Raw genomic sequence first — 23023 nt, 5'->3', positions numbered from 1 at the left:
ATGTAGACCCCTGATGTAGTCCCACATTTAAATTTTCCATCTGTGTTCTTCATCACTTTTACATTCTCTTTAAATTTTCCATCGGCGTTTTTCATCACTTTTATATTGTCGTTAAATTTTCCGTCTGTCTTTTTCCTTACTGTTTAAATACTCTTTAAATTTTCCATCTGCGTTCTTCATCACTGTTTAAATTTTACATCTGTGTTCTTCGTAACTTTTATATTCTCTTCAAATTTTCCATGTGTGTTCTTCATCACTGTTTAAATTCTTTTTAAATTTTCCATCTCTGGTCTCCATCGTTTACATTCTCTTTAAATTTTCCATCTGAGTTCTTCATCACTGTTTTTGCATTCTTTTTAAATTTTCCATTTGAGTTCTTCATCACTGTTTTTGCATTCTTTTTAAATTTTCCATCTGTTCTTCATCACTGTTTAAATTCTTTTTAGATTTTCCATCTCTGGTCTCCATCGTTTACATTCTCTTTAAATTTTCCATCTATTTTCTTATCATGTTTTGCATTCTTTTTAAATTTTTCATCTGTTCATCACTGCATACATTCTCTTTGAATTTTCCATTTGTGTTCTTCATCACTGCTTACATTCTCCTTAAATTTTCCATCTGTTCATCACTGTTTACATTCTCGTTTAGCTTTCTATCTGTGTTCTTCATCACTGTTTACATTCTCTAAATTTTCCATCCGTGTTCTTCATCGTTGTTTACATTCTCTTTAAATTTTCCATCCGTGTTCTTCATCGTTGTTTACATTCTCTTTAAATTTTCCATCCGTGTTCTTTATCGTTGTTTACATTCTCTTTAGATTTTCCATTTTTGGTCTTCATCACTGTTTACATTTCTTTAAATTTTCCATCAGTCTTCATCACTGTTTATATTCTCTTTTACTTTTCCGTGTTCTTCATCACTGTTTATATTCTCTTTAAATTTTCAGACGAGGAGGCCATTTACGAAAGCCTCACAGGCAGGGGCTCCTTGCTCTCCAAGGGCGAAAAGGCCGAATTTAAATGGTTCAGAGACGGCGCCGAATACTACCCCAGTGAAAGGTTCAATGTCATGTTCAAGGTAAGTTTAAAAGGCAACCTCTTTCAAGACTGCTTGTGTTTGCATTGTCTGCAGAGAGAGAGAGAGAGAGAGAGAGAGAGAGAGAGAGAGAGAGAGAGAGAGAGAGAGAGAGAGAGAGTTTTAGATGCAAGTCTTAAATGAGAAGAGAGACTTAAAGTCTTTTAGGTGCAAGTCTGAAATAAGAGAGAGAGAGAGAGAGAGAGAGAGAGAGAGAGAGAGAGAGAGAGAGAGAGAGAGTTTTAGATGCAAGTCTGTAATGAGAAGAGAGACTTAAAGAGACTTTTAGGTGCAAGTCTGGAATGAGAGAGAGAGAGAGAGAGAGAGAGAGAGAGAGAGAGAGAGAGAGAGAGAGAGAGTTTTAGATGCAAGTCTTAAATGAGAAGAGAAACTTAAAGAGATTTTTTAGGTGCAAGTCTGAAATGAGAGAGAGAGAGAGAGAGAGAGAGAGAGAGAGAGAGAGAGAGAGAGCGCCATTCATCAACTTTTGATACCCATGCCTTCCTTTATTTCATTCATAGGATGATGAGGACACCTTGGCCCTGGTCTTCCAAAATGTTACTCCAGAGGACGCTGGTCTCTACACCTGTGTGGCATCCACGTCCTGCGGAAAAATCTCTTGCTCAGCTGAGCTGACCGTTGAAGGTCAGTCATTAATGCAGTTTCTATACCTGTAACATGAAAAATTCTGTGTGCTTTTGATACTATAGTCAATTTTTTTTTAACGAGGTGCATTTGCACTGACTTGCAAGGGGGCCCTTTTAGCTCGGAGAAGGTTTCTACTTGCTGATATGTTGGATAAAATAATTCTAACCAATCAGCTAGTAGGGAACTTCTCCAAGCTAAAAGGGCACCACTGCGAGTCGAGGCGCATTTCCACCGACTCGCAGGGGTGCCCTTTTAGCTTGGAGAATTTTTCTACTTGCTGATATGTTGGATAAAATAATTCTAAATATCAGCTAGTAGGGAACTTTTCCGAGCTAAAAGGGCACCACTGCGAGTCGAGGCGCATTTCCACCGACTCGCAGGGGTACCCTTTTAGCTCGGAGAAATTTCCTACTTGCTGATTGGTTGGACAAAATAATTCTAACCAGTCAGCTAATAGGGAACTTTTCCGACCTAAAAGGGCGCCACTGTGAGTCGAGGCGTATTTGCACCGACTCGCAGGGGTGCCCTTTTAGCTCGGAGAAATTCCCTACTTGCTGATTGGTTGGACAAAATAATTCCAACCTATCAGCTAGTAGGGAACTTTTCCGATCTAAAAGGGCACCCCTGCGAGTCAGTGCAAATGCGCCTCTTAAAAAAAAATTGTGTATAGCAATGTGACTGGTCTAGGTAAGAGCTCTGAGAGACATAGGAATCTTTAGAATCCACCAAAGATGTAAGAATTCAGGGTCTTTGTTGTGTTTGCACTTCTATATCATAAATATGCAAACCCATTTAAATTTTACTTACTTAGTTAAAGGGCTGCTTCTCTGATCCCGTATATCAGAGAAACTCTAATCTCTACAGGACCTTCATAGTCGTTTTATGTTAATTTGGGAGCATTTAACATTTCACATTGCGTATTGTTCTCTTACTGTTTGATCATCATTGTCAAAACACTGGGGGAATAAGAAAGTCTTCAGTGTCCGCTTGAAAGCCTTGATAATTATTCGGATGTCTCATGGAAGCCTATTGCCTAGTCTCGGGGCCGCATAATTAAAGGCTGTAGTGCCTGAATTATTATTATTATTATTATTATTATTATTATTATTATTATTATTATTATTATTATTATTATTTGCTAAGCTACAACCCTTGTTGGAAAAGAAGGATACTATAAGTCCATGGGCCCCAAAAGGGAAAATAGCCCAGTGAGGAAAGGAAAAATGGAAAAATTAAGTATTTTAAGAAGAGTAACAACATTGAAATAAATATTTCCAATATACACTGTAAATCTTTAACGAAACAAGAGGAAGAGAAATTAGATAGAATAGTGTGCCCGAGTGTGCCCTCAAGCAAGAGAACTCTAACCGAAGACAGTGGAGGACCTTGATACAGAGGCTATGGCACTAAGTCACTGGGCTTATAGCATTCTGCGTTTCCAACAAGGGTTGTTGCTTAGCAATTGATAATAATAATAATAATAATAATAGAGAACAAGGGTTTGATTTTGAGGTGTCCTTCTCCTAGAAGAGCTGCCTACCATAGGTAAAGAGGCTCTTCTACCCTTACCTGGAGGAAAGTAGCCACTGAACACCTAATTTTCCTCCTGCCTAAATGCTCTTCTCCATTCCCTTTGCAGGTGCCGTCAACCGCCTGATGAAGGAGCCAGAGGCTCCCAAGTTCAAGGACGAGCTGCAGAACATACAGGTAGCTGTTGGAGGATCAGCCATGCTCGAGTGCAAGATTGGAGGATTCCCCAAACCCGATCTCAAGTGGTGTGTATTTGCGGTTGCTTGATCCGTGTAACAAACCTGTTGAAATATTTGATAATTTATTTATTATGTAGTTGCGTCTTATGTCAGGGTTGTTATGTTGATCTGTAGTTTCTTGGCGAAGATTCTGATAACTCAATGTCTTTTCCTTTTTCTCGTATGATTTTTATCATTCATACAAGTTTTTAATCTTTTTTTTAATCTTACTGTTTAGGATTTTATCTTAATTTTCTTATTTCATCTTTTATTTTTTAAATTCCCAGCAATGTTCTATCTTCTGATATTTTTTTCTTCTTTCTCTTTCAGTTATTCCCTTTTTTTCCATTGTTTTACTTTGAACTAAAGTTGATCATCTATTTTTTTTTTTACTTTCGATATTCAATCCTGGTTAAAAACAGCATAATTCAGTTATGAAGCTGATTAAGATTTGAAATGCTAAGATTGCAATCCTCTTTGCTCGTAGATGTAGCTGAGGAGTTATCATACAACGCATTTTTATTTTTAGAAAAGTACTTGTTTTATATCATCTGTTTAACATTGCTAATTTCTATTCATGTTCTTGATATGTATATATATATATATATATATATATATATATATATATATATATATATATATATATATATATATATATATATTATATATATATATATGTATGTATATATATATATATATATATATATATATATGTATGTATGTATATGTATGTATGTATATATATATATATATATATATATATATATGTATATATATATATATATATATATATATATGTATATATATAGTATAGTATATATATATATTATATATATATATATATTATATATGGTAGCCATATTAGTATAATGTTAGTTAAGTTAACATCTATATCAAATAGTAATAAATTTTTATTTCCAATTTTCATTAAAGGGTGTTTATATCAATCATTTATTTTGAATACGCTCCATAGGTTTTTTGCTTTTATCGTTGAAAAAAAAAAAGAAAAAAAAAAACAACTTCTAACTGAGCGCAACGAATTAATTCTCCGTTAATTAAAATTTCTGTTAAGTGGAATCATTACAATTTTATGCTGCATAAGAATTTTTTTTTCCAATTTACCATTGAACGCGATTATTTCTACTCTTTAACGATGCAAATTCTATTCGCTGTTTTTCACCGTAAAAGAGAACATTTACTATTTCCATTTGTATATAACTGATTTTATTAACATTGAATGTAACAATTTTTTATTAATCATCATCATTATATTCTCCTCCTACGTCTATTGACGCAAAGGGCCTCTTAGATTTCACCAGTCGTCTCTATCTTGAGCTTTTAATTCAATACTTCTCCATTCATCATCATCTCCTACGCCTATTGACGCAAAGGGCCTCTTAGATTTCACCAGTCGTCTCTATCTTGAGCTTTTAATTCAATACTTCTCCATTCATCATCATCTCCTACGCCTATTGACGCAAAGGGCCTCGGGTAGATTTCGCCAGTCGTCTCTATCTTGAGCTTTTAATTCAATATTTATCCATTTACCATCTACTTCGCGCTTCATAGTCCTCAGTCATGTAGGCCTAGGTCTTCCAACTCTTCTAGTGCCTTATGGAATCCAGCTAAACGTTTGGTGAACTGATCTCTCTCTGGGAGTGCGAAGAGCATGCCCAAACCATCTCCATCTACCCCTCACCATGATCTCATCCACATATGGCACTCGAGTAATTTCTCTCATAGCTTCATTTTTAATCCATACCTGCCATTTAACTCCCAATTTCCTTCTGAGGACTTTGTTGGTAGTTTGTATAATGTCAATATACTTTGAATCGTAGGACTCGCAACGGCTTGGACGTCAAGATCGGAGGACGCTTCAAAGTCCTGTGGGAAGACGAAGAATCGGTCGCCCTCATCATCAAGAATGTCGAGGAGAAGGACGCTGGTCTCTACGCCGTCACTGCCAAGAACGACCTGGGTGAAGCCCAGACAATGGCTCAGCTGAACATCAAGGGTGAGTGTCTCCCTCTGGAGGGAGGAGGGATTTATTTTGAAAGAAATAACCAGGGGTGTCATATGATGCTCAAGGTATTACTTCAGAAATTACCTCAAATTTAGGAAAATTACCTTAAATACTAGAAAAAAATCATAAAACGCGAAATAATAAAACGCAAAACAATTACATCATTATTAACAAAAGCTCTCTATTTTGTGAAAAATCTGAAAGATGAATTTTAGATACACAATGTTACTCTATAATCAAAATTACCTTGAATGTACCATTACTCTAGAAATTTCCTTAAATCAACCAAAATTATTCAATCTGGGGTAATTTACCTTGAAAATAGAGCACTGGAAATAACGGCCCTTTAGGCCCATGAAGATGTAGGATTGATCCCTGGGGAACACCTGTTTTGACATCCGTAATTTCTGAAAGATGACCGTCGATTTATATTTCAATTAATCCACATAGAATATTTTCATCAATATTAGAATATTGGGGTCATGATAGATAAGATGAAGTTTTACTAGTCTTGCTTGACTGAGAATCAGATATCTCCAGTAACTTTCTCTGTTCAGACCAACACTTAAAAAAAAAAAAAAAAAAAAAAAAAAAAAAAAAAAAAAAAAAAAAACACTGCAATTTTAATCGGAAATTCTCCGTAAAGATATACTGTTCTCAGCCGCATTTCAGTAAAATACAGGCGACCGTAATTTCTACCATACTATGTTATTATATTTGACGGTTGGTGACTGTAATATCACTCCTTTACGTCAATATATCCGGTTTTAAAACGGTAAATGCCTGGCAACATTTATTCCAGGATTTTTACCGTTTTTTGTACTGTAAATGTTTAACAGTGAAGGACAACGTTCCTCTTATGTTTCCGGGAAGCCTCGGAATAGTGAATAATTTTTTATATTCTATTTCTGACCAGGACGCCATTACTCCCAATTTGGAGAGTTACTAAATGAAACAAGAGAGACTTTACGTTTATTTAAAGTTAGACTACATTTTTTTTTTTTGCTTCGTGGTATAAAAACGAAATTCATATTATTATTACTAGCTAAGCTACAACCCTGGTTGGAAAAGCAAGATGCTAGAAGACCAAGGGCTCTAACAAGGATCATTGTACCCTGGATATTTAATAGGTTGTCCCTGGAGGTAAAATCTATGGAAATTTAATGAACTATAGGATAAAAATACACAGTTACTTATTAACAAGTTTTATTGTAAATATACCCGAGGTATTTTTTTCTAAATTTCCCTAAAATACTTATGAAACCTGTCATCTCAGATTAGGTTAGGTTAGGTTATTGTCTGACGTTAGCCACTGATATTTATTATACAAAATCAAGATTCCTCTCCTATTGCTGTAATATTGGGTTAATTTAGCACCAAATACCATAATGCAAACTGGTAGATTACACCCAGCCATTCATTCTATCACATCACAGCTGGTCCAAAGATCGTGCGAATGAGGAAGGACGTGTCCTGCGTCATTGGAAAGGACCTGGACTACACCATCGAGGTCTTCGGTGAACCCGCGCCTGATGTCAAGTGGTGAGTACAAATTATGATTTGAGTTTCAGGATTCCTTTGATGAGTACAAATTATGATTAGAGTTTCAGGATTCCTTTGATGAGTACAAATTATGATTTGAGTTTCAGGATTCCTTTGATGAGTACAAATTATGATTAGAGTGTCAGGATTCCTTTGATGAGTACAAATTATGATTAGAGTTTCAGGATTCCTTTGATGAGTACAAATTATGATTAGAGTTTCAGGATTCCTTTGATGAGTACAAATTATGATTAGAGTTTCAGGATTCCTTTGATGAGTACAAATTATGATTAGAGTTTCAGGATTCCTTTGATGAGTACAAATTATGATTAGAGTGTCAGGATTCCTTTGATGAGTACAAATTATGATTAGAGTTTCAGGATTCCTTTGATGAGTACAAATTATGATTAGAGTGTCAGGATTCCTTTCATTGCATCTTTGTTCTTCCATGTCAATAAGTAGTTCAGGTTGAACACGTGTATGGCTGAGCAGAATAATTTGATTATAACTGAAGGGTATGAATAAAGGAGGTGAAATTGGTGAACTTCCTCATTACTTATCAAATCGAATTCATTTATGGAGAAGTTGCTGTTGATCTTGGTCTGAAATACGATAGCATGAAGCTAGCCTCCTGGCTAGTACAGTGGTAATGCGTTCGCCTAGCATTTGCATGGTAGCAGGTCGATCCCAGCCCTGGGCCGTGAGTTTAAGCTGTTTACTGAAGAGGCCACTGCTGTGTTTGGACAGCACAGTAGGGGGCTGGGTTTGGCCGTATGTTGTTCTGGTGATCATCCATCTGATGATCCTGGAACGGAAACCAAACACCTTTTGCCATTAGTTTTTATTATTATTATTATTATTATTATTATTATTATTATTATTATTATTATTATTATTATTATTATTACTACTAGCTAGGCTATAACCCTAGTTGGAAAAGTAAGATGCTATAAGCCCAAGGGCTCCAAAGCAAAAAATAGCTCAGCGCGTATAGGAAACAAGGAAATTAATAAACTACACGAGAAGAATAAACATCAAAATAAAATATTTCAAGAACAGTAACAACATTAAATTAGACACTTCACATATAAACTATAAAAATAAGATAGAACAGATTGCCCGAGTGTACCCCCAAGCAAGAGAACTCTAATCCAAGGCAGTGGAAGGCCTTGATACAGAGGCTATAGCATTATCCAAGACTAGTAAACAATGGTTTGATTTTATGAATATGATTCAGTGCTGCCTTACCAGGAGTGAAGTCAGTTGGGAAGCGAATATAGGGTCATGACTTAGTTTTAGGGTAAGCTAAGATTATGATTGTCCAAAGGGGGAGTGGGTTGTAGCCCCCTGGTAGGTAAGTAGGTAAGGATATATCTTCTAGGTTAGGTTAGGTGGGTATCCTTAGGTTAGGTACTGTTATTTTGTTTGTTTCCCTCTTAAAGTGTTGTTTTCAGTCATAGTTTTCGAAATTTTACACACGGCCTTTTCCAACGAGCTACAAAGGCTCCAAATAAACCTAAGCATGATTAAAAGAGTTGAAATACCAAGTAGGAAGGCGGCTAAAACTATTTAATAGAACCTATATACAGTTATAAGTCCCAAAATCTTTAATAAATATAGGATATAGTTATAGGGTGACCATATATACGTCCAACACAAGTGCCCTTTATACCATAGGTAATTGCTTCATTGAAGCAAATAACCTAACATATGATGACACAAATGCCTATAGTATGCTATTAATATATCAAAGAAGTATCAAGAAAGAAATTAAACTTACTTTGGATTCTGGCAGATTCAAATTAAGCAGATTTTTTTTTTCTTTTTTTTTTTTTTTTTTTACTTAGATTAAGTTACAGTAACGGGGGTAAATCCATTTGTGGAAAATCAAGGAATTATTCAGATATGACGATTTTCAGTTTCTCTTGTCTAGTTATTATTATAATTATTATTATTACTTGGTAAGTTACAACCCTAGTTGGAAAAGCAGGATGCTATAAGCCCAGGGGCTCCTACAGGGAAAATAGCCCAATGAGGAAAGGAAACAAGGACAAATAAAATATCTTAAGAACAGTAAATTATTATTACAACCCTAGTTGGAAAAGCAGGATGCTATAAGCCCAGGGGCTCCAACAGGGAAAATAGCCCAATGAGGAAAGGAAACAAGGACAAATAAAATATCTTAAGAACAGTAAATTATTATTACAACCCTAGTTGGAAAAGCAGGATGCTATAAGCCCAGGGGCTCCAACAGGAAAAATAGTCCAGTGAGTAAAGGAAACAAGGAAAAATAAAATATCTTAAGAACAGTAAATTATTATTACAACCCTAGTTGGAAAAGCAGGATGCTATAAGTCCAGGGGCTCCAACAGGGAAAATAGCCCAATGAGGAAAGGAAACAAGGAAAAATAAAATATCTTAAGAACAGTAAATTATTATTACAACCCTAGTTGGAAAAGCAGGATGCTATAAGCCCAGGGGCTCCAACAGGGAAAATAGCCCAGTGAGGAAAAGAAACGAGGAAAAATAAAATATCTTATGAATAGTAACAACATTAAATGAATATCTCATATATAAACTATAAAAACTTTAACAAAACAAGAGGATGAGAAATGAGATAGAACAGTGTGCCCGATGTTTTCATTATTTCTTTGTGTAGTTTATATTTTTGTATTTTTATTTTTTTCTATTTTTGTCTTCATTCTTTCCTTTCTAGTTCCAGTTATTTTTACTTCTTGTGTTTCCAATGTCTCTTTTTTCTTTTTACTTCTATTTATTCTAGTCTTTTTTTTATTAATGGTTTCAATGGTTTCTTTGTTTCTATTTTTATTCCCTATATCATTGTTTCCTTCTTTTATTTTCAGTTCTCCTTTGTTTCTTTCTTTTGTTTATATTGTCACTTCGTGCCCCGTAGTTCCCAGCATATATATATATATATATATATATATATATATATATATATATATATATATATATATATATATATATATGTGTGTGTGTGTGTGTGTGTATATGTGTGTGTGCGTGTTTGTATATGTATGTATGTATGTATGTATGTATATATAGATATATATTAATATGCATATGTGTGTCTATTTGGCGTGTGTATGTATATATACATGTATGCAGCTTGCACATACACAAAGACACACACGCACACACATATGTATATATATATATATATATATATATATATATATATATATATATATATATATATATATATATATAAATGTATATACTGTGTGTATGTGTTTGTGAGTGTGTGTGTGTATTTTTATACACCCACACACACATGAAAGCAATAAAACAGAGAATCAGAAATGCATAAAAACAACGACCTGAGGTATTTGGCACATGAATAATTCTCCATTAATGCAAGGCCATAAATCAAGTCTAGCAGGTCTTTTTAGCGAATTTATTTGTTAATATTACGTCCATAAAACATCACCTTTTTATATACACGGCTTCATAACGTTGGGAAACGAGTTGGTTATGTTCCATGATTTTCCTTCATAATTTATACCTTATTGCGTTCGTGGTTAGGTTGTTGTTAAAAATGTAATTCATTGCCTCCGCCAACGAAGTTGGAAGGAGATTATGATTTACCTCTTGTTTGTGTGTTTGTTTGTTTGTGAACAGCTTCCTGGCCACAATTTTAATCGTAGAGTAATGAAACTTGCAGGGATTAACTGTTTTGTAAAAAGCTGGAAATTATTAAATTTTGGAAGGTCAAGGTCAAAGGTCAAGGTCACGATCAAGCAAAATGTCCAATTCACGTAATCAGCCATATGTTCGAACACATACTTCAAAATTGGTTCCTATTTGAGTGTATGAAAATCCACGCCAATTAATGCATGTTAAGTTCAAGGTCAAGGTCGAGGAAAAGGTCGAGAAATAAGCTGCCGTGGCGGAGGTCTGCGCTCTACTGAGTGCCCCTCTAGTTCTTTTACTTTAAAGGCCGAAACACAATGAAAATCAGGTCCCGGATTTGAATCCAAAGAATCAATGAGCTTTGTCTCCGAACGAAATGACAATCTATAGTGAATGTTAATCGATGGAGCTGAACAGCAAAGTCGTTGCTTTGCGTAAGTTAGGGGAGGTAAATGTAATATGCAACGTCTAGTTATTCTAGTATGATCAGTTTTTGGATGGGTGATCGCCAGAAAATGCCAGTAGTAGTTATTATTATTATTATTCTTATTATTATTATTATTATTATTAGCCAAGCTACAACCCTAGTTGGAAAAGCATGATGCTATAATCCCAAGGGCTCCAACCGGGAAAAATAGCCCAGTCAGGAAAGGAAATAAGGAAATAAATAAATGATGAGAATAGATTAACAATATATCATTTTAAAAACAGTAACAGCGTCAAAACAGATATGTCCTATATAAACTATTAACAACGCCAAAAACAGATATGTCATATATAAACAATAAAAAGACATGTCAGCCTGGTCAACATAAAAACATTTGCTCCAACTTTGAACTTTTGAAGTTCTACTGATTCAGGTACCCGATTAGGAAGATCATTCCACAACTTGGTAAAAGCTGGAATAAAACTTCTAGATTACTGTGTAGAGCCTTATGATGGAGAAGGCCTGGCTATTAGAATTAACTGCCTGCCTAGTATTACGAGCAGGATAGAATTAAGAAGTTTTAAGTTGGCACATAAAGATACTGAATATTTTTTCAGGCAAAGCTTGGGGCTAACAACCTCACTCCCAAAATACACGATTAAATCGGTCCTCAGCTAGTTATTTTATTCCCTGCCAAGGCCATTAGAAACTTTGCTTGTGTGACGGGCCGAGAGAAGGTTGTGACTCAAAGACAGTATGAAAGCAACTGAGTAAATTTATTATAGAACACTCTCCTTTATATACAAAAGCTCAATGCAACAGGAAATTTCATGTTTGAAAAACAGACACTGTTACAGAAGAGAAAAACAGACATGTTTATTCTGGTTCTTTTTAGTGCGAGGGATGAGCGAAGATACAAGCATAATATACACAAACTGAACTATGTACGATCGTGTGAGACACGGTTGGTACACTTGCAATGGTTTGTAACGGTCTTATTGGTAACGTCTCTGCCCGGTGATCGCCAGACGGTAGTTCGAGTCCTGCTCAAACTCACCCTCCTTGTGAGCTAAAGAGGGGGTGTTTGGGGGGAGCCTATAGGTCTGTGTGCTGAAGTCATCAGCAGCCATTGCCTGGCCCTCCTTGGTCCTAGCTTGAGTGGAGAGAGGGCTCGGGCGCTGATCATATGAATATATAGTCAGTCTTTAGGGCTTGATAGGACAATGTCCCTTACCTCTGCCATTCCTGCTAAGGGGGAGCCTATAGGTCTATCTGCTGAAGTCATCAGCAGCCATTGCCTGGCCCTCCTTGGTCCTAGCTTGAGTGGAGAGAGGGCTCGGGCGCTGATCATATGAATATATAGTCAGTCTTTAGGGCTTGATAGGACAATGTCCCTTACCTCTGCCATTCCTGCTAAGGGGGAGCCTATAGGTCTATCTGCTGAAGTCATCAGCAGCCATTGCCTGACCCTCCTTGGTCCTAGCTTGAGTGGAGAGAGGGCTCGGGCGCTGATCATATGAATATATAGCCAGTCTTTAGGGCATTGTCTTGCTTGATAGGACAATGTCCCTTACCTCTGCCATTCATGAGCGACCTTTAAACCTTTAAACCACCACAGTTGTATATATACAAGTTGAGAAATTTATTATTATTATTTTTATTATTACTTGCTAAGCTACAACCTTAGTTGGAAAAGCAGCATGCTATAAGCCCAGCGGTCTCAGCAAGGAAGATAGCCCAGTAAGGAAAGGAAAAATAAAATATTTCAAGAACAGTAAATATTTCCTACATAAACCATAAAATCTTTAACAAAACAATAAAAAGAGAAATTAGATAAAATAGTTTGCCCAAGTGTACCCTCAAGCAAGAGAACTCTAACTCAAGACAGTGGAAGAGCACGGTACAGAGGCTATGGCACTACCCAAGACTAGAGAACAGTGGTTTGCTTTTGGTATCTAAACGATCGACTGTAGTATTCCAACTTGAAAGAAAATTTTTTACTTTTCTTTAGATATTTTTTGGGAGACTGGTTATCTTTTCCCCATGCAATATATCATATATATTTTTAGGAATTATTATTATACGCATGGACCAACACATGGCAATGATGGAGAACTTTTCTCTGCCTGTACAGGCTTAATTGGGCGTTTTTGGAAAAGTTTTACTGAAAAAAAAGTCGTTCTGTTTTCAGTGTTTTCTGTGTTGATACCTTTACTTCAAATGTTACTGTATATTTCCACAGTTTTCTTTAAAACGATTTATCAAAAACGCTCGCCAGGAATCTTATTAGACTTTCTTTTTATTCAGTATGCTTAGCATACGCAATTTACTTGTATAAACTCTCTCTCTCTCTCTCTCTCTCTCTCTCTCTCTCTCTCTCTCTCTCTCTCTCTCTCTCTCTCTCTCTCTCTCTCTCTCTCTTTCGAATTCTACGTATAATAGGCAGTTAGCTAAGCCAATTAGCATATTATACAGATAATTGATATTATGTGTATCGTACTAGACAGGTTATTGGTATTATGTGTAGCGTACTTTACATATAATTGGTATTATGTGTAGCGTTCTATACAGATAATTAGTATTATGTGTATCGTTCTATACAGATAATTGTTATTAAGTGTAGCGTACTATACAGATAATTGGTATTATGTGTATCGTACTTTACATATAATTGGTATTATGTGTAGCGTATTATACAGATAATTGGTATTATGTGTATCATACTATACATATAATTGGTATTATGTATAGCGTATTATACAGATAATTGGTATTATGTGTATCGTACTATACAGATAATTGTTATTAAGTGTAGCGTGCTATACAGATAATTGGTATTATGTGTATCGTACTTTACAGATAATTGGTATTATGTGTAGCGTATTATACAGATAATTGGTATTATGTGTATCATACTATACAGATAATTGGTATTGTGTGTATCGTACTTTACATATAATTGGTATTATGTGTAGCGTATTATACAGATAATTGGTATTATTTGTAGCATTTTATACAGATAATTGGTATTGTGTGCGGGCACTGCCCTTTCGCATGTACTTTGGAGCTAATCGGGAAAAATATGTGGGGCAAGAATGTATGTGCGACCTTGTGGAGCGCAGGAAACCCCCCCCCCCTTTCCTTTTCTCGTGCCAAGGGGCACACCGGTGTAGGATCCATATCTTTGGCTATGTATTACAGTCCGTTTTGTTTCTGCGTGTATGCATTTACATACTGTATATATGTATGTATGTATGTATATATATGTATATATATATATATATATATATATATATATATATATATATATATATATATATATATCAGCATGTAAATATAAATGTTTATATATATATATATATTCTTATATAAAACACACACACATATGTATATATATATAAATATATATATATGTATATATATATATATATATATATATATATATATATATATATATATATATACTGTATATGTGTGTATATATATACGTATATATATACATTTGTATATGTATATATATATATATATATATATATATATATATATATATATATATATATATATATATATATATATATATATATATATATATACAAACACAGGCATATACTTGCATAAGAGATACCTTTATATATATGTACAATATATATTCATATATGTAAGCATATACGTAATTATGCATCAATGATCGGATCTCGCTTTCAAATCCTTTTGAAATTTATCGCCTCGATTTATTATGACTAAGCCACCAGCTGTCAGCAGGATCAAGTACAGGGAATGATCAAGGGACAGTTATCAAGTGAAAGAAGTTCTGGGCTTTTAAATAGAATCTCTCTTCTTTTAGAACTCGGATCAGATTAGTTGATATGTTGGGTGATTGAACTTTTATCGTGTACTCGTGTCGTAACAGGACTGGTAAGAGACGGGTGAGAAAAAATGAGGTTAAGTCTGGTATATAAAAGAATGCAGAAGGATTAAGTCATTTGTTTCATTTGTAAGCCAACATGACTTTAAAAGTTCATATTATTATTATTATTATTATTATTATTATTATTATTATTATTATTATTATTATTATTATTATTACTTGCCAAGCTACAACCCTAGTTCGAAGAGCAGGATGCTATAAGCCCAAAAGGCCCCATCAGGGCAAATATGCCAGTGAGGAAAGGAAACCAAAATATTTTAAGAACAGTAACCATGTTGTGAATAAAACCTTTCATATATAAACTATAAAAACTTCATAAAAAGAAAATTAAGAGAAACATGATAAAATAGTGTACCCGAGTGTACCCTCAATCAAGAGAACTCAAACACAAGACAGTGGAAGACCATGGTACAGAGGCAATGGCACTACCCAGGATCAGAGAACAATGGTTTGATTTTGGAGTGTCCTCCTAGAAGAGCTGCTTACCATAGCTATGTGTTAATAAAAACAGTTCAAATAGGCTGCAGATATTTTAGTATGCTCTTTCCTATTTTATTCTATATGAATTCATTTTATTATTATCACCAGCAGTTGTTAATCCCCTGCAGGACAAAAGCCCCAACCATGTCCTTCCACACACGTCTGGTTATGGTCTGTATGCCAGTCTATACCGACAAATTTTCTTAGTTCGTCAAACCATCGCCCTCTTTTCCTTTCCCTGCTTCGTTTGTAATCTCTAGGAATTTATTCTGCTATTCTTAATGTCTATCTAATATCTGCCATTCTCATTATATATCCTGCTCATGTCCATTTCTTTTTCTCACATATTGTATGAATATCCTCTTCTTTAGTTTACTCTCTTAGTGTTATTCCCATCATTATTCATTATTCTCCCCTTAGCTCTTTGATTTGCAACTAGCTTGTGTTCTAAGGCTCTAGTAAGGCTCCAAGTTTCTGATACATGAGTTAATAATGGTGGGAACATCTAATCAAAAACTTTTCTTTTTAGAGAAAATGACATTTTACTTTTCATGAACTCATTTACAAGCCCTAAATTACTTAACGCGTTTTATAGTTATAAAGCATAGGCCTATATTCTTTTTTATATCAGTACATTTATTACTTCTGCATAGGACTTTATTTGTATGCATTAACCACTGCAATCGATCATATTTCTGGGTATATAATTTAGATTTTTAATCTTTATAGAAATTGCAAGTGATTCCATTGTTAGCAGAAAACTTACAAATAACCAACATTCCAATGTGAAAAAAAAGGAAAATGGTTCGTATATCTTAATTCTGTATTCTACAAAGAGGCTACAAGAGTCTGGGGTTTCATTTCTAACCAGAAAAATGTTCGTAGATGCTCTGTGTGTTCGTAACTTTGTGTGTGTTCGTAACCTTGAAGGCGCTCACCTTTGCATAGTCTGCACGACGTGCACGGAGGGACAGTAGTAGCCCAGGCTCACCTGAGCTCTATTTTCTGCCAAGGATCTCCTCAGTACTCCATCCTTCTTGCCAAAATACCTAATCGTAGTACGCATGACTACAAATCGTTTCTTTGTGTTGTTCGTCTTCGTTGTTGAATTTTGCTGGCGATGCTCCTGCTTAATGATAGTGATAATGTGGAATGATCTTCCTAATCGGGTAGCTAAATCGGTAGAACTTATAAAGTTCAAACTTTCAGCAAAGGTTTTCATGATGAACAAGCTGACATAAGTCTTTTTATAGCTTATATATGAAAGATATATTTTAATATTATTACTGTTTTTAAGATATTTTGTTTTAATTGTTCATTACTTCTCATAACGTTTATTCCCTTATTTCCTTTCCTCACTAGGCTATTCTTCCCTGTTGGAGCCCTTGGGCTTATAGCATCCTGCTTTTCCAAGTAGGGCTGTAGCTTAGCTACTACTACTACTACTACTACTATTACTACTACTACTACCACTACTACTACTACTAATAATAATAATAATAATAATAGTAATTGATTGATTTAGAGTTCACTTGTTGTTTATTGATATTTTCTATATAAATTTATGAGTAGGAATCTTGCATCACCATCAAGATCTATGCATTATATAAGCAGACTTCTCTGACTTCCATTATTTTTCTCTAATGGCACAAAATGTTTGATATCTGTGAAGTGCAATGGCCAAAGGGTGTGTCAATCATCGTATTAACACTACTCTAGTTTCTCAGTTAGTTATTGTTATTGAAGAGGTCTAATCTAACCTAACCTAACCTAATCTAACATACATTAGCTTCTCAGTTAGTTGTTATTACTGAACCGATCCAACCTAACCTAACCCAATAACCTAATCTACATTAGCTTCTCAGTTATTTTTATTATTATTAATTGCTAAGCTACAACCCTAGTTGGAAAAGCAGAATGCTATAATCCCAGGGGATCCAACAGGGAAAATAGCCCAGTGAGGAAAGGAAACAAGGAAAAATAAAATATTTCAATGGTAACATTAAAATAAATATCGTCAATATTAACTATAAAAACTTTAACAAAACAAGAGGAAGAGAAATAAAATAGAATAGTGTGCCTGAGTGTACCCTCAAGCTAGAGAACTCTACCCCAAGACAATGGAAGACCATGGTACGGAGCCTATAGCACTACCCAAGACTAGAGAACAATGGTTTGATTTTGGAGTGTTTTTCTCCTAGAAGAGCTGCTTACCATAGCTAAAAGAGTCTCTTCTAACCTTACCAAGAGGAAAGTAGCCTCTGAACAATTAAAGTGCAGTAGTTAACCCGTTGGGTGAAGAAGAATTGTTTGGTAATCTCAGTGTTGTCAGGTGTATGAGGACAGAGGAGAATATGTAAAGAATAAGCCAGACTATTCGGTGTATGTGTGTGTAGTCAAAGGGAAAGTGAACTGTAACCAGAGAGAAGGATCCAATGTAGTACTGTCTGGCCAGTCAAAGAATCCCATAACTCTCTAGCGGTAGTATCTCAACGGGTGGTTGGTGCCCTGGCCAACCTACTACCTATAGTTATTATTACTGAACCGACCCATTCTAACCTAACCTAACCAACAATAGCTTCTCAAATATCATGACTGAACCGAAACAATGTCCTTGCTTCTAATGATGGGATGTTACAATCCCAGGTATTTGTTATTATATGAATGGTTGTTATTGTAATTTTTTTTTTTTTTTTTTTTTTTTTTTTAGCCTACCCATAAGTTCCTGTTTCATGCTGAGCATTCGTTTAATATCGTTACATTAGTTTTTATTCCATTAAATGCTGATTTTTTTTATTGTAAGGGCTTGTTAGTTGGTCAAATAATTTTTTTTTTCAAATTGGAATAAACTTTTTGGAATGGTGGATTGTTGCGGTTTATTCATTATTTTTATAAATACGATTAAAAAAAAAAACTGGTATTGGTGGTTTTTCAGTATACCCGTTATCATCATTTCCCTGAGAGATCACTTTTGCATATTTCTCTCTCTCTCTCTCTCTCTCTCTCTCTCTCTCTCTCTCTCTCTCTCTCTCTCTCTCTCTCTCTCTCTCTTCAAAAAGATAATCCCGTGATTTTTAGTGACTGGGGATAAATACCGAACAGTAATCTGGCCACGCCACCGCTTTTTGCCATAATGCTGGGCAGCACAGTATGCCAGAGCCAATGTCAGCCGATACAGTTGGATCACAGTGGTATACGATTTGGTATTGCGCACGCGCAAACTCTCGAATACACTGCGACAGGAGGGAATTCGCACATTCACTCACATACACACACGCGCGCATACACGCTCGTGTAACACTTGTGCGAGGAGAGAGTAGAGATTGGACTGCATCTTCGTCTTTGGATAATAACTACTGAAGAAGCTTTCCTGAAATCCTAGATTTTGTCCGCAAGAAACTAGATCCTTTAGGAGAGAAGATTCGTGTCGAGTGACTGATTTACATCTAAGAAACCTGGAATGCTTGAAATTTCGAATGACAAGGATAATTAGTGACTGGTGCTAACGCAGAACTTAATTTTGGTGGCGTGGAAACTTTCCCTGACTTGGTTGTATTCATCTTTCAATTCTTGTGACCTGGTGATACCGTAGCCTATTGATATCTCGAGTTTGTAGTTTTCATAAATTGACTGCAGGGTTACACTTTTACTAGTGAATAGTGAAGCTGCCTTGCTGAAACAGTATTTGAGTTCCTGTGAACTTGGGGATATCACAGCCAAATAATATCTCAAGTTTGTAGTCTCTATAAACTTGACTGCTGCCTTGCTCTCTAAAAGATTCTGGATCCAACCTGGAAAGAAAGCTGAAACTGTATTTGAGTTCCTGTGAAATTACTGCGTGTATCATCCATTTTGAAGAGGCTTACTTAGGGATATTATAGCCAATTAATATCTCTTAAGTTTGCAGTGTTTATAAACTTGACTACAGAGCTACACTTTCTATCAGTGAAACTGCCTTGCTGAAACTATATTTGAGTGCCTGTGAACCTGGGAATACCACAGCCAATTACTATCATTGAGTTTGTAATTTTTATAGAATTGACTGCAGAGCTACACTTTTACCAGTGAAGCTGCCTTGCTGAAAATATATTCAACTTCCTTCGAAATTACTCCGCGTATCATCCATTTTGAAAAGGCCTATCTTAACAATTTCCCAAGATGGGGCAACAGTCATTCTTCGATGTGATCAGTGCAAATATGACCAAAATCATGTCTGTGGTGTTGTTCGTGAGCATCCTCTTCTTAGCCAGGGTGCTTCTGGCGCTGTACAATCACAACCAATGGTCGGGAATACCTGAATTGGCACCCGGAGTCTATAACCCTAATTAGAGAGTGTTAGATGATCGTCCATAAGTGTTGTGTCTGCTCACGGGTCGGAATGAAGAAATGCCCTCGTTGAAATAGATCGAAAGAATTTGGAAGCTGGATGAATTATGGAGAAGATAACAATTAGTTTTCATTCATTTATTGATTATTTATTCGTTTTGCACTTATTTAATTCAATTAGGAAATAAAATCGTTCAGTTTCAACGTATTTTGATAACTTACCCCAAATTGATTTTAAAATTTCCAATAGAATTACTGTATTGTTTACATGCAAAGTATATCTTCATTCCTTCGTGTTGGTTTAGGTAAATATTTATATATTAATCTATATATACACTTGAATTTAAGTATAAGTGTCCATTATGTTTATAAAAACATTCTTGTTCATCTCGTAAAAGAAATGTGTCATTTCATACATCATTGTTGTGTACTGAACAGATTGATTAATGTATTTTGAAATACTGCAAAGAAAATAAAAATACATTCTTGGGAATTCTTTTCTTCAGCCCCGTTCTCTGGTCTTGGGTAGTGCCATAGCCTCTGCACATGGTTTTTCAAAAACTGTCTTGCGTTAGAGTTCTCTTGCTTGAGGGTACAATCGAACACACTATTCTATCATATTTCTCTTCTCTTGTTTTTTTATAGTTTTTGTATTTTATATATGGAAGACTTATTTTGATATTGATACTGTTCTTAAAATATTTTATTTTGATTGTTAATTACTTCTCTTGTAGTTTCCTTATCTCTTTTCCTCAATGGGCTATTTTCCCTGTTGGAGCCTTTGGGCTTATAGCCTCCTGCTCTCCCAACTGGGGTTATAGCTTAGATAGTAATAATAATAACAATTCTTCCATTCTTTAATCTCTTCCTATAACTTTTATATCTTTTTTCGTATGATTTTCTCAAAAATTCATATTTTAGTTTTAAAACCAATTTTCGCATTTGAGTTTTTTTTTTTAAACTTAAATCTCAAGTTTTACAGTTTAAGTTGGTATTCATTTTCTAAGTTTCATAAAACTTTGTATTAAAAGTGCATTTTTTTTTTTTTTTTGACATTTCGTTTTATTGAAAATTTTCACCAGTGAAATTTTAAACAATATGATTTTTATTGATTCTCGTGATGTAAATTTATTAAAAAGATCTGGGATAAAAAGGAAAAACGAAATTGCATAATTATATTATTTATATTTAAAAGTGACATAAATAAAAAGAAAGTCTTTAAGAGTATGGAACTTGATTATATACTTGATATTCTTAGTTCTAGATACTTGTGATATCGTAGAAAAAAAGTTCCAAAAGAAAGGAAAAAAGTTAATTTTAAATGCTTGATATGCATAGAGAATATAGTTCGAAGTTGTTAAATGGGGACATGAATAAAAAAAAGTCTTTAAGAATATGGAACTTGATTATATACTTGATATTCATAGTATTAGATATTTGTGATATCGTAGAAAAAAATTCTAAAAGAAAGGAAAAAAAAAAAAGTTCATTTTAAATGCTTGATATGCATAGAGAAAATAGTTCGAAGTTTTTAAATGGGGACATGATTCAAAAAAAATCTTTAAGAATATGGAACTTGATTATATACTTGATATTCATAGTTTTAAATATTTGTGAAATCGTAGAAAAAAGCTCAAAAAAGAAAGGGAAATAAAAGTTCAAATTGCATAACTACATTATTTAGTGTTTAAAAGGTGATATGAATAATTTTTTTTTCAAAGAATATGGAACTTGATTATATACTTGATATTTTTAGTTTTAGAAGTGAAATAGTAGAAAAAAAAAACGCTCAAATTCAAAGAGAAAAGGTTCATTTTGACTGTTTTGATATACACGGACAAAACAGTTCGAGGTTGAACTAATGATTTCTAAAATGGTACTTTTAGGTTACAATTTCTGAAAAGTAAAGGAATGAAGGAAAAAGAAAAGGAATTTATTATTCTCGATATAAATCTTATTTGAGGGTGCAAAGAAAAATGGGTAAAATTTTAAATTCATTAACTGATGATTCACTATGTAAATTGGTAAAAGAATTTTAGGGAGAAAAAGAATTTGGAACTAGAAAAAATTGCTTTCCACTAACTAACTAGCGCCTCCAACTCCAATTCCCAACTCTTAACTCCAACTCCAACTCTAACTATCGACTCCAACTAACGCCTCCAACTCCAATTCCAACTTCCAACTCCAACTCCAACTCCAACAACTCTAACTAACGCCTCCAACTCCAACTCACGCCTCCAAATCTAACTCCAACTCCAACTTCAACTCCAACTCTAACCAGCACCTCCAACTCTAACTCCTAACTCCAACTCACGCCTCCAAATCCAACTCCCAACTCCAACTCCAACTTCAACTCCAACTCTAACTAGCACCTCCAACTCTAACTCCTAACTCCAACTCACGCCTCCAAATCCAACTCCCAACTCCAACTTCAACTCCAACTCCAACTCACGCCTCGAACTCCAACTCTAACTCTAACTCCAAATCCCAACTCCAACACTAACTAACGCCTCCAACTCCAACTCCAACTTCAAATCCCAACTCCAACTCTAACTAACGCCTCCAACTCCCAACTCCAGCTCTAACCAACGCCTCAATCTCCAACTCTAACTCTAACCAACGCCTCCAACTCCAACTTCCAACTCCAACTTTCAACTCCCAACTCCCAACTCCAACTCCAACTTTAACGCCTCCAACTTCCAACTCCAACTTTCAACTCCCAACTCCCAACTCCAACTCCAACTTTAACGCCTCCAACTTTCAACTCCCAACTCCCAACTCCAACTCCAACTTTAACGCCTCCAACTGCAACTCCCAACTCCAACTCCATAACAGATTCCTCCAACTTTATGTTTCTCTCTCTCAGACTAATTATCCTTGACACGTGCTCATAACATCCTTCCTTTATGATCTTTTTAATTTGTAATCGAACAACATATACTAGTTAATGCCAATCTTTTATCTATAAACTGAATATTTATATTCCTTTTATTGCTCAGTCACAAATGTGACCTCGATATCTTATACCAAGCATTCTCTACATGACAATATACATTTTTCAAATTGAAAAACATCTATATATTATTTCATTATTATATCAAGACTCTTCAACAGATTGAAAATTATCTTCCTAATGATGCATTTAACCGTATCTAAGTATGCAATGTAAGCTT

General features: G+C 34.9%; 1 protein-coding gene across 1 annotated transcript in view; it reads left to right on the top strand.

Moving 5' to 3' along the window:
• The window catches only part of LOC137650476 (titin-like), a 963282-nt gene that overhangs the window by 784813 nt on the left and 155446 nt on the right, over positions 1–23023 (top strand). The window contains 5 exon segments of the mRNA XM_068383702.1: positions 947–1077; positions 1596–1719; positions 3362–3497; positions 5309–5484; positions 6930–7035. Coding sequence (XP_068239803.1) covers positions 947–1077; positions 1596–1719; positions 3362–3497; positions 5309–5484; positions 6930–7035 — 673 coding nt within the window.

The sequence above is a fragment of the Palaemon carinicauda genome, chromosome 12, assembly GCF_036898095.1.
Source record: "Palaemon carinicauda isolate YSFRI2023 chromosome 12, ASM3689809v2, whole genome shotgun sequence".
Classification (NCBI taxonomy): Eukaryota; Metazoa; Arthropoda; class Malacostraca; order Decapoda; family Palaemonidae; genus Palaemon; species Palaemon carinicauda.
The sequence above is the reverse complement of the archived record's forward strand: the minus strand, read 5'-3'. Positions and strand labels throughout refer to the sequence as shown.